Below are 17,669 nucleotides of genomic sequence, written 5' to 3' on the forward strand. Positions count from 1 at the left end.
CCTGGAGTATATCTGCAATACCCATGGCAGCTACTGTCATGGCTGTCCTCCTCCCCAGCCCTCACCCTGCAGTCATGCCCGTTTTCTGAGACATAACCCTGAGAACCAGTTCTACTCAGGCTCATGTTAGGGCTTGACCCTTTGCTGCTGGGAGGCAATGGAGTGGCCAGTGGACTACGGCTCCCTGGTCCTCTAAACATTTCGTCAACCAGTGAGCTATGCCTTGGCATCCTGGGGCTTCCCCCAGTGTAGAAGGAGATATTAGCTGGGTTATCATCATCAAGGTACTCTTCAGAGAGATACTGGGAAGACTTTAGAGAGGCCGAGGAACCCCTGTATCTAGTTCTATTGCGATTTTCGTCTCTGTAGTGAATATAGGCACCACTGGTCAAATCACCCTCATAATTGTCATTTGTTTGGGAATATGACCGGGTTATTTGTCCTCTGAGCAGATCATACTCGCTATCTACATCACTGCAGTCAATGAAAGGAATGGAGGTGCTGCTGCCATGAGCAGCCCTGGAAGCTGGACCTGTGCTTGGTTGCTGTGATTGAGGTCTGTTCTGCTGCATCCTGTCCTTAGCGGCCTCCTCTTCTTCCTCCGCTGTTGACACCACTGCTCCATCCACCTTTTTGCCTTCCTTTGGGCTCTTCTTCAAGGAATGGCTCTTGTGCTGTCCAGTGTCTTCTGGTGACGCTTTTAATTCCTTTCCTTGCCGGCAGCTCTGCACTGCTGCAGTATCATTGTCGTCTCCATAGGCAAAGCTAGAGCTCTGGAAAGACAAAAAAGGGAAGGCAAGGGGGAGACAAAGGGGGAGGGAAAGGGGAGAGGGAGAGGTTTGGGAGAGAAGGGAGCCAGAGGGAAAAGGCTACATGTAATTACGCATCAGAATTTTGCACAGTACAACATAGGAATCTCTTGAAAGCAGAAGAGGTAACCCAAGCTTCAAAACTAATAAAATAAAAAAAAAGAGGTCTCTGATCTTAAATAACAGCAAAATATATAAGCTAAGCAAGAGAAAAGAAGGCAGACAATGTGGCAGTATTTGAGGTGTTTCCATGCCCTAAGGCAGCCATCAACACTCTAGAGCATCAACCTGTTCGCACTACTCTGAGAAGCTGGAAGAAAAGATAAACACGTAAGACAAATTCTGCACAGCCTACTTATGTACACTAAAAAAGCCATGTGTGAGCTTTGGAGCACCCCACATTCAATCCCTGGAGCATACCTGCCACTAGTTCATGGGCTGGCTTTACTGCATATATAATATGTTGCACCTGGCCCTGTACCAGGGTTTATCTACCTGAGCTTGTCTCGGCAATTTTAAAATGCTAAAAGATAGTTCAAATGGGCTGCATTTGTAACAGAATTCTCTGAAGTTCTTAGATGTGCAGAAATGAGAGAGACTGTGAATATCAAAAGGAAGCAATGCAATGACGGTTAAGGTTCAGGTAGCATTCTTAAATATATTAACCCAGTAGCTTGATCCTGTCATTTAAGTTTTATCTAACATAAAATTGTGTGATTAAAGGTTTGCCTCAACAAACACAGATGAGCACAGAGAAACACTGGCAGGTGGAGGAACCCTAATATCGTAGTCAGGAAAATGGAGCTCCTCTGGATGCTGTCCTAAGAGAGCCATCAGCCCATGGTCTGGGTATGTCTGGGATAGCAGCAACTGGAGAGACCAGGGCAACAGACCTGGTTGTGTAGGTAGGTCAACGTGTAATGGCTAGTGAACATTCAACTGGACTAGTTGATAAGTAGGATGAGAGCTGGGAGCCAAGTACTGGAGCAGCCTTAAGTCAGGCCAGCCACATGCTGCAAAGACCACGGGGCCTGGGGGCCAATTACTAGCAATGTCTTAAGTCTGTACCAGCTGTTGGAGAGATGACTTTCATGTGTTTGTCTCTGTGGCTGAGGTAACCAGGAACCAGAGGATCCAAGTGTCAGTTACTGGATAGACTGTCCAAGATGAATTACTGGAGGAACCTGCAGTGTGTGTGTGTCTCTATATCTGAGCACCAGTAATGGGAATGGGGCTGTGAGCCTTGAGGGTTTATATGTCCAGCCACTGGGAGACCTAGGGATCCAGGGGCCCACTACTGAATAGACTGAGCATCTAAGACCAGTTGTGGGAAGGATCCATACCATATACATGTATACATAATTTCCACTAATGAACTTGCATCCTGATCAGCCAAAGAATGGAACAGGGTGAGGCCACTGTCACTGTGCTTGTGGGAGTGCTGTTTTCTGTTTGTTTTACCTATGTGGCTGGCTTGTGTACATACATTGTATATTTGCATTTATGTGGGTGCCTATAGTGAATACATAGCTACTAGCTGGACCTGGGAACACGCAGCTGGTGCAACCTCTCCGCTACTGGATTTGCAAACAACTCCTAATGCATAGCAACTAACAATGTAAGACAAATACTTTAGGTATCTACCAGAGACAATGACTATAAAGCTCAGAGCTGTAATTTTTCTAAGGAAATAATTCTTCTTCTCCCTGGTTAATACAACAAAACATCTTGCCATGGACAACTAAGACTCCCCAGTGAAGGAAAAGAATTAAACTTTTTCCAGATGCAGTAACCAGCTAGAACCCAGGATCCCAGCAATAACACTGTGGTCTGCAGCTTTTTCAGATGGTCACTAATACAGCTCAGACAAACTCTGTATTTATATTTGTCTGGTTGTCTGGAAGTAACACTGTTCCACAGTGAAAATGAACCTGTTCCACTTGCAGAACCTAGAACTTACAATACCCAGGGCTCCTCGGCTCTCAGTTAAATGGTAAGTGAGCAGAAATCTATGCTCCTAGAGTTTCAAAACAGCAATTGGGGTAATCTAACAAGAAATGTTTAAAAGGCATAAGCCAGGGTTTCATCAACATCACTGACTTGTTTTGGCACCTCTGTATGCTGTTCTGAAGGCTGTGCAGTCAGACTCCTGATGGACTGAATCTTGCTGTGTTTCCTGGAGATAAAAGGAAAATCACAGTAAGAAGCCATTTCATTGCATCTTTTTTTTCTACAAAAAGGAATCAAGAGACATGCCTTTTAAAACAAAACCTCTCAATAGCAGCTTTCATAAAAGTTTGCTCCCAACCAGATTAACATTCCTCCTTTCTGTAAAATTTCAATGCACTATGTGCTGCAAACACACCACTGTAAGAAAAGGGAGAGGCACTGAAGCAAAAATGGTCTATCACATGAACATGACTCATAAGCAAGGAACGGCTGTCATGGCCTTTGTGGCATCTTGGCCATTGCTTTCAGTTCATCATAAACAAGATGAGCTCAGACAGAACTGGCTCTAGCAAGTTGGAAGCTTTCCCTGGAGACTCTCACTTGAGGTTGGCTATACCTATTTCTGTTACTTTCAGTATTATTCTGAGCTGAATATGTCTGTTCCTATACATTAATGACAACCCACCAAAGAGAGTGCAAATCAACATGGGAAGAAGTTACCTGTGATGGTAAGACATTCACTGCTGAAAAACAGACTGAAAAATATTGATTTTAAGGAAACCATGGGTTATACCAACTTCCACCAAAATATTCAGGACCAAAGGGGTGTTATACAAGTGATAAACTGTCAAACCAGCAAAGGATACTTTTTTTTTAAACTTGGACTGGTGCCAAGATATTAGAATGTAACTGCCTTTAAATCATTACTTTTCTTTGATTAAAAGATATCTGAACAGGTTACTTATTTCCTCTCACCTTTCAAACTGCACTTTTTTATGCCCTCCTTCTTTAACATAGTCAAGAACTTGCTTCTGAGTCCGACCACTGGAAGAAAACCACAGAAAAATATTTAATATAATTTACCACCTGGTCATCATAAACATGTATGAGCTTGCATATGAAGTCACAGCAATGAGAAAAGTATTCCTCACTGTCAGCAGAAAGTCATATAAGATCATAAAGAAAGGGATCTGGTCATATATACACATATTTTTATCATCTTGCACGTTACTTGCCTCTTTTTACTATGGAGCTACTTTTTCATGCCATTTCAGAGCTGCTTAAATTCTGTTGTGTGCCCTTTATGGGGTATTACATTACTGGGAAGTCACCACAATAAAAAGCAAAGCGGGGGTTAAGTTTTTCTCTCATGAACAAAAAATATTCTTGAATCCTTTTGAGTCAAATACCAGACCTCCCTAGTATGAATAAACCATGGAACCAAGATGAAAAGCACAGAAATGCATTTCATGACTCAGTTACTACTATGAAAAAATGTCAACTAAGCATATATACATTTCCTGGAGAAACATAGGCTGGAAATCCCTTTCACCCCTTTTGCTACAGGCTGTGAAAAAGTAGTGAGAAAGCCCAGCATTTCTTACTGTGCAAAGTTATAAATTCCAAGGGAAACTGGGAGCAGTAAAGGAAACCCACACCTCGAGAATGCTCAACAGAGAACCAAATTCCTCCCGTTCATAAGAAGCTTTCAACCAACTGAATTACCACAAGGCCTGGAAAAAGGTACTGAGTTTATGTAGCACAGACCACAGTGCATGGAAGATGTAGTCAAAACCTGCTTCTCCAAACCAGGAGGTAAGTTGAATGGACCTACAGTCTTCTATTTACTCAGGCAGAAACTTGACAAGTTACAGCTTGTTTACTCTAACACAGGTCCTTCCATCTTCATTAATTTATTTTGCAGGCAAGAAACAAAGCGGAAACAGAGACTGAATGGCCGTATCTGCTGCGTTCTTGTGCAAGACAACTGGAGTGTACAGCTTATCTCAGCAGAGGGTTTCTAGCTGTTCAGCTTATATCAGCTTTGCAAACAAAATTAACTGTATGAATGAAAGGATTCCAACACCCCCCCCCCCCGCATATGCAATGCAATACAATATCTACAATGAGGCTTCTGTCAGTGTAATTAAAAAAACACAATAACCCAACTATTAAAAATTTTTCTACAGCTGTAACAATATCGCAGGTAGATCTGGTCTCAGCAGAGGTGGTCATCTCACATGAATCCGTGGCAAGCATAAAGGTCTCAGCAGGAAGACAAGCCACTGTTTTTAACTGCACAGAAATGGGTTTACCACAGCAACATGCAATGAAAATAAAAATCTCTACTCTGTCACACAGGAAAGATCCCATGCTAGAAGCAGACGATCCAAAGAGTGCCAAAAAGTTGCCAGCTAGTGTTGCTTAGGACACATGCGGATTTTCTTATGTGAAACCAGCTGGAATCTATATACTTTATCTCTTACCTCCAGAAAGCTACTTTGCAATACCTAATACAAAATTAATGCAGGCTTTTTCCCTACAGTGTTCTTTGCACTGTTCTGGCTGAGAAGATGCAATGGAAAATATAAAGGAGCAAACTACAATGTAAATAAGGGAAGTTGAAAATAATAGGTTTAATCCTAGATCATTATGGATGTGATTTAGAAATGGGAAGGCAACAAAGGCGGAGGAAGAATGCAGGTCTTACCTGAACCTAAATGATGAACCTCTAGAAAAAAGAACAGGTTTAGGCTTTGGTTTAGGTTCCTCAAAAAGCCTGAAAAAGGCATGATGCTCCACACAGATCTTCCAGAAAGACTTGCAAAAATCTCGACTGGCCATAAGGAATTCCAGGGTGTCCTGGAATGAACTCTGCAAATAGAGACAGCATTGGCAATGTAAACAAGCAAGCAACATATATTACAGAGATGAACTGACAAAGTAGGTGCTATGCTACAAAAAAAAAGCTTTTTTTCTTTGGCCTTCAGGCTTAACAGGCCCTATCCTTCCCACTTTGAGACAACACTAATCTACCTGACAGTATCAGAGCTATTGCTCTAACTTCCTTTCATTGACAAATATGACAGAGATAAAATTAATGAGAAGAGGTGGTTTACATGCTATAACTTAAGAATTGATGATACAGGACCAGAGTCGCAGCCAGAAGACAAATTGGTGACATTCAGTTAACATTTCCTTTGCTAGGACCGCTCACCTGAGATGCCACGTTGATGCGTGCAGTACCAACAGTGAACATAAGAAATTACTTTAAATAAAGAAATCTTCTTGAGGTGATAAAAGCGTATGTTTGATCCCTGAGTAGAAATTTACCAAATAACCTTTTGTCAACTTCATCAATTCCTGACAAGAACTTACATTCACATCAGGCCGTAGTTTGATAAGAAAACGTTTCCTCTTGAAGCTCAGCTTTCGAACCTTAGCCCAGTTGAAGGCATTGATCTTGGTGTGACCCTACAGAGAAAAAAGTCAGCAGAGTTTAAGCATTCCAGACCTGAATGAAGAAACCTAAACCACTAGAGAAAGCTTGTCATAAATAAATCATCTATTCACTTCACTTGAAATTATGTTTTCTCGTATCATTCATCCTCTGATAACGCAAACCATAAGGCAGCTGGTGCTGTGACTGAAAGCACATACTTATGATTAAACTCTTGCATCTAGGGCTAGGTATACTGAGTTGATGTGAAAGTATCCGACTCAGTACCAACTGCACAAAAAAGAGGGTGGCCCAGTTTTTGCCCAGATGATGTTATTTTATTCCACTATGCTGACTCAGATTTTCAGTGGACCAAGTCACCTCCCAGAGGTGCCTCCTTCTCTTTTCACCAGCTACAGAGAATGCAGGGAATCCAAACACATAACATGCCACCTCACTTTGGTGGGGTAGATTTCCTCCCTCTTCGTCTACCTACAGAGCAAAATAAACACCCCTTTAAATACTGTTTAACTGAGGGAAAAACAGCAACTGAACTGTAAATACTTTGACCTTTACTAGGGAGCAATGGAAGTAAACGAAACCTAAATAAATTAGTTGTCTCTAAAGAGTCACAAAATGCTTTTCCCCAAAAAAGCAATCAAAACCCAGAAGCAAATAGCAAGCCTAAGAGAGATTATCTTCAAAATAGTACAATTCCCAGCCACTGCATCATTAGCCCCTACTCCCCAGAAGTCTTGATCTTACCTATGTTTAAAAGTATTTGAGGTATTATTTTAAAATACTCATTACAGCAGTTTGTTCAGTGAAGACTTCAGTACAAATACGCTTACAGCACAGAATTTTGAGAGCTACTACAGGATTGCTAAATGCAGAAACCCATGCTGATTTGGGTGCCGTTACCAGACGGACGTAGGAGTAATGACAGTGTGAAGATCTCTGCTAAATCAATCTGCTGTCTAAGAATCACATAATTAATCTCCCTTAGAATATTCAGCAGCACTGACACTGATTTCTAAATAAATGACATGCTTTAAAATAAGTCTGTTTGCTACTGCTTATGTCATTTGTGAGTGAACCTTTATTTTTCTCCTAATGAGGTCTTCATAGTTCAATTTCTATCAGTTATATCCAAAATACAGAGATGAACTTATGGCTCTTGCCTTGTGAAGTGCTTAAAGGAAGCCTTAAGCTTACTGCCAGACACCAATTGCTGGGCAGACTCCACCAGGTTAGAGCCTGACTTCCTTTTCAGCATTCAGTCTTGGAGCTTGGCCCAGCAAAATCTCCAAGCATTTCTGAAAGTTCAAAAAAGATGTGTTTTGGAAGTCCCAAACACATTAGGACATGGAGAGATGACTGAATTTTAGAGCTTTATAGATCACGCCAGTGAGGTCTATGCTGTTTTATGTGGACCTGTACTTTCAGCTGAAAGACAGTCTTAATTTATAAGGCTTTGCAATTCATTAATTCAGCTGATGAAAATACTGTGGGGGAGCAGGGGATGGGCCTGAACATACAATTAGTTATGAGCATTTCTAACATCATCATGGTGTTCTGATGCTTCAACCTATGCTTCAGTTTTGGGGTTTTACTAGCCATGCATTTAGTTGATTGGGTTTTATATATATATTTTTTATTTTTGTTGTTGGGTTGTTTTTTTTTTTAATTTCTATTTCAAAGCATTTGGGTCAGAGCATTCTGGGTTTGTTGCTGTTGTTTTTCTTCATAAAAGGACTCAAAGTACTTTATAAAGTTGGAAACATTAGTATTTTAACTATAGTCAAACGGTTAAAATGAATAGCCAATGACAGGTGTAAAATTGTGTATTTTAAAGAACAGTTAACTTACTGTTTTTAACACAGAGTGAGGTAAGTAGGATTTTGGATGCTAGTAGACACAATTCCATCTGAGGTGAAAGCAGTTTTTACCAGCTGACTACCTGTAACTTCACAACTGTGAAAGCTCAATTTGTTACTTACCTAATGGGAGTTGCAGAACAAGAATTTGATAAATTTACCATTGATGTTTCACGAACATTTGCTAGGCTGACTGGGGTAGGAGAGAAGAGGAAAGAAATCTAAGGCAAATACTTTGGATCTTTTAGGGAAAGAAGTAAGATTCATGGATTCAGCAAAGGTAGAATGGCCAAGGCTGGTCAAGAAAATTGCAAAAACTCTGACAAAGTTAGGCTGCAGAGATTACATTCACTACCTACACCCTTCTCCATGCACTCCTGTTGTCTGCTGTTTAATTTGTCCCTGCTTCACATCCATTTAGTATGCACCACACCTGCAATACCTACCTTCTGGTATATGTAGGAGGTATCAGCATGACTAGCTTGCAAATTGTAAGCTATGGATCAGTTTGCATCTTGAACAGCACACTGTAGCTGTAAATGGAGTTTTACCCTGTGCATTCAAATCAGGTAAGAGTCCCTGGAAGTGAAGGACCTAATGCAGCTATAAAAGGTTTAAGGTCATTGTTAGAAAAAATGTGGAAGTTCCTGAATTTTCCCAACCAAATTCTTTCAGACATGGCTCAGGTCCTAAATTCTCATCACTGTAAATCTCTCTGTTTTATAAAGTACAAAGTCATGTCCTGAGCAGCTCTAACCTGAAACACCAGAATGCCTGTGTTGGCTACAGCCAGGTTGATTTTTGTCCCTTCCCTGTCCTTGGCTGGATGCAAGCGTATTCCATACATCTCCAGTCGACGGGCAATCTCCAAAAGCTGGAAGTCTGACTCTGCTGGTGTCTGTCCCCTTGAGAAAGAAAACAGAGAAGACACACAAATTCATCACACATTTTAACAGAGATCAACAGGTCCTTCAGAGAACAAAGAGACATTTCATCAAAGAGACTGAAACCTGTCAGAGGTGTATGATCTGTATGGTTTTATTATGTTCCCAGATTTATATCAGGTAGAACAAAAGCTTTTTCTTAGTCTAAATCAATATCAAAGAATCCACAGATTTTACAGTCTATTAGAAATTTTGATTGCTCCAATTCTGAAACACTTGATACTGCCAGATTTTGAACCATTAACATTCACTAACTCTCTTTGTATTTTCCATTAGAAAAACAGGCTGTATTCCTAAAAATAATAATAAAAAAACTCAACAACAACAAAAAACCCACAACCCCAAAAAAACCAAAAACCAAAAAAAAAAAAAAGTAAAAATCCAGAAGCGTGTAAGGACATTGTTCATTGTAAAAGTAAATGCAATACCAAAATTAAGTAAAACAGAAGACATGAAAACCTTAACACAAATGTTGGGAACCCAATGAGCACTAAATTAATCATGACAGAATTATGCAGAAGTTCTGATTATTACTGCTATAGAACTCCCTACCACTCATATCTAATTCAATCTAGCTCAAAATGAAACTATTCAGGTCTTGAAAGTGTTCTCAACAGCATAAAACCCCCAACTATTCTATGCCTTATTTGTAATTCTTTTAACCATCTTCTTACTACTAGTCTTTTCTCCAGGCCTTAGGATACCAATGTGCATCATCATCTTGAATTGTATTCTCCCAAATCCCTAATTCTGCAAGCGCTTTGTGCTTTTCCTGGAACTATTGCTGAACTTCTTCACCCATCTCTAGATGGGTGGTGGAAAGGATGGAAAGTTGAAAAGACAACATTCAATGTCCTTGAAAAAGACTGCTGTCAGCAGCGCCTGGCTGATCAGTCATCATTTGCAATCATACCTGCATGCACAAAATCAGCAGTGAAGCATTTTGTGTGAAATAGACTGTAAAACCATGGCATGCTTGAATGACTACTAAAATCAATTGTTCTTTAAACATCTTGTTATGATGACGAGAAAAAGGCAGAAGTAACCTTCAGGAAACTCATAGGCTTGAACATTTTTTAAGAAGTAACCTTTGAGAAACTCAGAGGTCCAAATCTCTTTTGCACTTATGATCTAGCACATAGTTACAGTTAGAACTACTCTAAAGGAAAAGATGACCATTAACAAGAACAAAAAAGCCTTACGTGTGGCTACGGTGAAATTCCATGATTTTGTCTTCTAGTGCTTCTTGCTGAGGTATATACTTGTTCTTCGCCAAGTGTTCACGATCTATGGTTTCATCAAAATCCCCAATCTCAGCTATGAAGAATTTTAAGAAAAGTCTGTTAGAACACTGTATTAAATCTGAATTATCTGGGCAATCTGAAAGGTGCAGACAGCTGCGAAGAGGACGGAATCATAGAATAGTTAGGGTTGGAAAGGACCTTAAGATCATCTAGTTCCAACCCCCCCTGCCATGGGCAGGGACACCTTGCACTAAACCATGTCACCCAAGGCTCTGTCTACCCTGGCCTTGAATGAAGGGATGAAGGTGAATGTGAATGCTTCATCCACTGCCAGGGATGAAGCATTCACAACTTCCTTGGGCAACCCATTCCAGTGCTTCACCACCCTCACTGTAAAGAACTTCTTCCTTATCTCTAACCTATATTTCCCCTGTTTAAGCTTGAACCCATCACCCCTTGCCCTATCGCTACAGTCCCTGATGAAAAGTCCCTCCCAAGCATCCTTATAGGCCCCCTTCAGATACTGGAAGGCTGCTATGAGGTCTCCACGCAGCCTTTTCTTCTCCAGGCTGAACAGCCCCAACTCTCTCAGCCCGTCTTCACACGGGAGGTGCTCCAGCCCCCTTATCATCCTCGTGGCCCTCCTCTGGACTCGCTCCAACAGCTCCATGACCTTTTTATGTTGAGGACACCAGAACTGTACGCAGTACTCCAAGTGAGGTCTCACGAGAGCAGAGTAGAGGGGCAGGATCACCTCCTTCGACCTGCTGGTCACGCTTCTTTTGATGCAGCCCAGGATACGGTTGGCTTTCTGGGCTGCAAGCGCACACTGCCGGCTCACGTTAAGCTTCTCGTCAACCAACACCCCCAAGTCCTTCTCTGCAGGGCTGCTCTGAATCTCTTCTCTGCCCAACCTGTAGCAGTGCCTGGGATTGCCCTGACCCAGGTGTAGGACCTTACACTTGGCTTGGTTAAACTTCATGAGGCTGGCATCGGCCCACCTCACAAGCGTGTCAAGGTCCCTCTGGATGGCATCCCTTCCCTCCAGCGTATCAACTGAACCACACAGCTTGGTGTCGTCAGCAAACTTGCTGAGGGCGCACTCAATCCCATTGTTCATGTCGCCCACAAAGATGTTGAACAAGATCAGTCCCAACACTGACCCCTGAGGGACACCACTCATTACTGTTTTCCAACTGGACATTGAGCCATTGACCACAACTCTTTGCATGCGGCCATCCAGCCAATTCTTTATCCACTGAGTGGTCCATCCACCAAATTGATGTCTCTCCAATTTAGAGACAAGGATGTCATGCGGGACAGTGTCAAACGCTTTGCACAAGTCCAGGTAGACGACGTCAACTGCTCTGCCCCATCCATCAGTCCCGTAGCCCCATCATAGAAGGCCACCAAATTGGTCAGGCAGGATTTCCCCTTAGTGAAGCCATGTTGGCTGTCACCAACCACCTTGTTGTTTTTCATGTGCCTTAGCATGTTTTCCAGGAGAATCTGCTCCAAGATTTTGCCAGGCACAGAGGTGAGACTGACTGGTCTGTAGTTCCCTGGGTCTTCCACCTTCCCTTTCTTGAAAACGGGGGTTATATTTTCCTTTTTCCAGTCATCAGGAACTTCACCTGACTGCCAGGATTTTTCAAATATGATGGACAGTGGTTTAGCAACTTCATTCGCCAGCTCCTTCAGGACCCGTGGATGGATTTCATCAGGTCCCATGGACTTGTGCACGTTCAGGTTCTTAAGATGGTCTCGAACCTGATCCTCTCCTACAGTGGGCCTAAGGTCTTCATTCTCACAGTCCCTGCAACTGCTTTCCAAGACTTGGGTGGTGTGGTCAGAGCATTTGCTAGTGAAGACTGAAGCAAAAAAGTCATTAAGAACCTCAGCCTTCTCCAAATCCATGGTAGCCAGTTCTCCTGATAGTTTCCGGAGAGGGCCCACATTGCCCCTCGTCTGTCTTTTATTTGCTACGTACCTACAGAAGCCTTTCCAGTTATCTTTCACATAACAGAGAAGAAAACAGTTTCTTGCAAGCTGTGTCATGGTTTTACAATTCAGATTCCCACTGAGTTATCTTCCACACATTCTTCTCTTCTCCTGTCTGTTAGTATGTGATATGTGAAAGAAGATGAAGGTTTACTCCCATCTAATTAGCTGTTGGATGTCAACTGAACAAATGAAGCCAACACAGTGCTACCTTGACTTGTGTGCAGGATAAGGGTGGGGGTGACAAGGACAGCACTAATTCAGCAGAACTCATCCGCTTCTCTCACACACATTATGGTGCTCAGGTACCTTTCCTTGGAGCAGCGGACCACAAGCTTCCTCCCCAGGCCCATGCCCCACGGTGTAATCTTGGGAGGGAAATGTGAAAGATGGCTTGCTTTGCTTGTTTGAACGCGGGCATGTATTCCACCTCATGGGGTTATGAAACATTTGTCTTCCTCTAATTTTGCAGCAGTTTGAGACACATTCTGTCTCCCTCCTCCTCAAAGTTGCTCCCATCTGCTGCAGTTATTCAGTACCATGTGTGCAACAGTATGTCACACCCACCTTCCATTTTGCAGCCCATTCAGTGAGATTTCCTCTTTTTTGGGGGCTTGGGGGATGGGGAGGAGGCAGTTTATGTGTGGGTGCCAGATTACTATCTTGTTGCCTGCTATTCTTGGAATGCCTCTGAAAATCTTGCTATTAGCTTTTTCACTGAACAGCCAGCAGAACAGCTTCTGCCAGCAAACCTGCTGCAGTAGCAGCAATATCGCTACAACAAAGGCTGCTACCTTAATAAGGTCAGTGAAATTAAAATGCAGTGCCCTCAAATTAAATCCAGCTTGCAGTCATGCATGTCGTGCAGTCGACCTAGAATATCATGGACCCAAGCTCAGATACTCGCCTCAGTTCTGCTCATGTAAATGAACCTTAATCCAGTTCTGTCCAAATTAAGTTCGTTTAGAAAAAAATATTTCAGATGATGTTTATCTGCAAATGTGGATGGGAAGGTAATAGCCTTGTGTAAGCAGGGAAGATGAGGACCAAAGCATCTATGAATGATGGAGCAGTAACCTTCGAACCCAAACTGCCTGCAGCCACATGATGACTTCTAACACTTTGGAGGTCACGGGTGGAAAAGAATTGATAACTACCCCTGATTTCTACCCCTTCCGCATCCCATCTGCTCTGAATCATTCCTTGAGACAGTAGAAATGCTACAGAATCTTTGAGAACTCTCCTTTGTAAAATGTCCCTTTCTGTCCCCATTTCAGGAACAGCTCCATCAGCCCAGTTTTACACATCCAAGCGTCACAAACCTTTAAGATCTGCTTTTAACCCTAATTCAAATGAAAGGCAAATTTCTCTTCTTCAGTGAAGCGGTAAGCCCACCTAGGTTTGCAACACCTCAAATAACATGAGCCTTGATTCTTTAAAATGCAGGTCATACCCTATACGTCCTTGTACATGGATGGACTTGAGCCACCTTCTGTAAGGCTTTCTTCAGAGCCAAGAGTACAGAAGCCTCTCACTTCACTTCTACATGCTGCCTATAATGCTCTCTGCATTTGTCAGCTGCAAACCCATTATCCAAATTGTCCTCCTGGCTTTCAAGTTACTTCTGCATTTGTTCTCTCTGACCTTATACTCAATAGCTTTTACTTGTCTCCTTAGCCCTCCTTTTCCCTACTAAATGCCTTTCTACTAGCACCTTCTCTAGAATGAGAGGGAGTTGTATTTTGGACGTTGTCAGCCTCACTTACAACTCTTCTTTAAAATCTTCTCATGTGTTTTAACCAACGACTGATTTTCATTGATGCCTTCTTTTCTCTTATCTTACAAGTGCATTACACCATGTTGCATTCTGTCTGCATTAGCACTTGTGATACGTCTAATGCTTTGTATTTCAGCTCTTTCCCTTTAATCAGTCCATCTTCTTACTTCACATTCACTTTACCGCATCATTTCCAGTATCAAAGTCTCCTCGCACTTTTAGTACTTTCTACAATGCTTTTAAGGTATTTTTAAATAGCATGTTGCAAATATAAATTTTATTCTGTAATATAAATGCTAATTTAACAGAAACCTATTTGCTGTCATATTATGTTTCATATAAATAACAGTCTATAACACTGACATAAGCTTGTATACATAATATAAAGGCCTCCTAGAATCAGATATCCCCCATGGAAACCGCTGGTAGGCACAGCACTGATAAGACATACAATACCTAACCTGCATTCTCAATCTTTCCACTTTGGTGTCATTACTCTTATCAGCTGCCTAGTTTTATTTTTGCTGCAGACAAACATATAATATATTTTTTTTTTCTTTTTGCTACTGAATAATAAGCTAGAGAGAAAATAAATACAAAAGACAGCCACGGGGGTGAGGTACAGCTACAGACTCTTACCAGAGAAAATTTTCACAGAGAAATGTTAATGAGACAACAAGATAGATAAATAAATGAGATAGTTGCAAGCTTCTAGCAGAGGTTTCTAGTAAACACTGTTACACAAAAAAAGGGAGAAGGGAAAAATCATAAACAGCAAATAAAAGGTCCAGCTTGCAGTCAAGAGATGGCAGAGGCACCATGAGGCAAAACATGCCTCTGCCCAAAATGGCAGTTCAGATTCTGTGCATACTGTCTCACTTCTGCATGATGAATCTCTCACCTCTCTCCTTCTGACACAGCGAAAAATCCCATTTTTCAGTACAGAAGTTTCTTACCTTACTCACCCTATAATGAGAGTACTACTTGACTACTAAAATCCCAGTTCGGAATCACTCTGTACCTCCAGCTCACAGGGGAAAGGGACAAAAAACTAGAAAGATTTCAAATGCATCATGCCAGCAACTGAAGAAAATTATTTAATCCAACAGTATAATGCACCTCTGCAGTAGAAAAGCAATGGTGGTGATGTGCCATTTTTGCACACTTCTTTGAAAAGAAAGCTTCTTGCCAGCCTGCATAGATGTGTCAGAGGGAATGGCCAGGAGTATAATGGAGGAATTGAAAAAACACTGAAATAAATTTGAGTTTGACTGTGCAGAGGAGGGAAAGGGAAAGTTTGTAAATGTGAAAGGACATTCTGTATTTTACTCTCTTAAGCTGCTGCTTTAGAAAAATAAGCTAACAGTTGCTCTCTGAGCAGTTCAGACACCAGAGATGTAGGTGGTTCAGTGAAGAACTTAATTGAGTAAACAATAAAAGATGAGTAAGACATGAAATAGGATCTATGTAGGAATCATGCATATGAAGTATAAGAGCTCAAGAGAGAATGATCATGGAGCAGTACCTCAAATGAAGAGAGACACAAACATTACGGTGTCCTCTCCCCAGCACCTTTCATTGGTGCACAGGAAAACTCGCCCTCCTAGAACGCAGCGTAACAAACGATACTCAATTTCCCCAAAATGATCAAGACTTTTTTTCCTGAGATGAAAGTTAGAACTAGCTTAACCAAGGAAAGAACTATCAATGGCATGCTGGACACTCTAACAGGATAAAATGAAAGACCCAAAAAGCTCACTAGCCAAGAATCTCAGTTTTAAAATGGTATGAGGAATACAGAATTTCAGCGAGGCTGTTGCACACCTTATCATTACTCAGTCACACTGGGCAATGATGACCATGGCAAATAGAAAACTATGCAATACCTGCCTTTCCAACAGCAATTGATAAGAAACTGCCATAACACTCAGACTATGACAAACATCTTTGTTGACTGTAATTTCCACACAACAGCATTTCAATGGAAATATGCAATACTGAATTGCACAATGACCATTCAAAACAACAGTCTATTATGACCATTATGCACGCTACTAAGCGTTTTTTACGAACGTTATAATCAAGATGAGTATCCATAAAGTCTTGAAATGGAAAACATACACTGCCTTTCAAGTGATCTGAAAGCCAAAAGAAGTTTTGATTTGATGAATAAAGTTAATGTACAATTCCACTGAACAATGTTATTGTGCATACTTTGCAATTAAAGAAAAAAAAAAAAGCTTAAAATCTGTCAGTTTTTACTTCCCTATCAGTTTCCTCTTAGGACTGTGATTCAGTCTGGCATTCTAAGCATGTTTATTTACTACATTCTCTAGACAGCATACAGATTTCCAGGAATTTGACTGCTCTGCTGACATGATACAAAGTATACTCTGCTCTCGTGAGACCTCACTTGGAGTACTGTGTACAGTTCTGGTGTCCTCAACATACAAAGGACATGGAGCTGTTGGAGCGAGTCCAGAGGAGGGCCACGAGGATGATAAGAGGGCTGGAGCACCTCCCATATGAAGACAGGCTGAGAAAGTTGGGGCTGTTCAGCCTGGAGAAGAGAAGGCTGCGTGGTGACCTCATAGCAGCCTTCCAGTATCTGAAGGGGGCCTATAAGGATGCTGGGGAGGGACTCTTCCTTAGGGACTGTAGTGGTAGGACAAGGGGTAATGGCTTCAAACTTAAACAGGGGAAGTTTAGACTAGATATAAGGAAGAAGTTCTTTATAGTGAGGGTGGTGAGGCACTGGAATGGGTTGCCCAGGGAGGTTGTGGATGCTCCATCCCTGGCGGTGTTCAAGGCCAGGTTGGACAGAGCCTTGAGCCACGTGGTTTAGGGCAAGGTGTCCCTGCCCATGGCAGGGGGGTTGGAACTAGATGATCTTAAGGTCCTTTCCAACCCTTACGATTCTATGATTCTGTGATTCTATAATTAAACAGGAATTTAGACGAAGTCGACCTGTTTGCCACTGCCTGCAAAGCTTGCTTTTTAAATGATCCTAGGCAGACTATCAAGTGCAGTGCTTTAAAAATGCAAATCATGTGACAAGGAGCTCTTCTTTATTTGAAAGAGTAAATTTTCTGTATTTGAACGCCATTATACAGAAATACAATAAATTGTCCATACGGCTTAAACCTGTCCCTAGAGCAGTTACTAACAGCACATCCAACCAATCATCCTGTTTATCCTCCTGGAAAGAAGAGAAAAGGGAACTTACACTGTACTATGTGTGAGATTAAGAGGGCAGTGCTGGTATCATTACACGTTAGCCTTCCCTGTGCCAGGTCCTGCTTCACTTGTAATGCAAATAGGTACCTGCAAAACCAAAGGGAACAAAGGGTTACACAAAGCATAAGGGAAAGAGGGGAAAGTATTTCAATCCCAGCTCTGATTTTGGCTCCATGCTCCTTTCACTTCTTGGAATCTGCAGAAGTGATCTGAATTTCCTAAGTCTAGAGGCTAAGTAAAGCATAACAGATACTGTATTACAGCCATTACAGTCTTACATGGTGGGTGCTTTGGAGAACCATGATCTCTCTCTTTTTCTCTCTCCTTCCCTCCCTTGGAACCATACCAATGGGATATGACAGTGGAAGTAAACGTGACAGCTATCAAATGC

At 41.8% G+C, this 17,669-nt stretch overlaps 1 protein-coding gene across 4 annotated transcripts in view; it reads right to left on the reverse strand.

Annotated features, from left to right (window-relative positions):
* Window positions 1–17,669, reverse strand: part of FARP1 (FERM, ARH/RhoGEF and pleckstrin domain protein 1) — a 219,434-nt gene that overhangs the window by 46,777 nt on the left and 154,988 nt on the right. For 3 of the 4 annotated variants that reach the window (XR_003989673.1, XM_030473629.1, XM_030473624.1), the window contains exons 6-13: window positions 17,268–17,365; window positions 10,222–10,336; window positions 8,833–8,980; window positions 6,138–6,233; window positions 5,470–5,633; window positions 3,735–3,803; window positions 2,910–2,985; window positions 533–773 (exon numbers count right to left, since the gene is read on the reverse strand). Coding sequence is in view for 3 of the 4 variants with exons in the window: in XM_030473629.1 (XP_030329489.1) it covers window positions 533–773; window positions 2,910–2,985; window positions 3,735–3,803; window positions 5,470–5,633; window positions 6,138–6,233; window positions 8,833–8,980; window positions 10,222–10,336; window positions 17,268–17,365 (1,007 nt within the window). In the remaining variant the exon portion in view is untranslated. The remainder of the gene's footprint in view (window positions 1–532; window positions 774–2,909; window positions 2,986–3,734; window positions 3,804–5,469; window positions 5,634–6,137; window positions 6,234–8,832; window positions 8,981–10,221; window positions 10,337–17,267; window positions 17,366–17,669) is intronic. The other variant, XM_030473637.1, reaches the window with a different exon arrangement.

Source organism: Strigops habroptila, chromosome 2, assembly GCF_004027225.2.
Source record: "Strigops habroptila isolate Jane chromosome 2, bStrHab1.2.pri, whole genome shotgun sequence".
Classification (NCBI taxonomy): Eukaryota; Metazoa; Chordata; class Aves; order Psittaciformes; family Psittacidae; genus Strigops; species Strigops habroptila.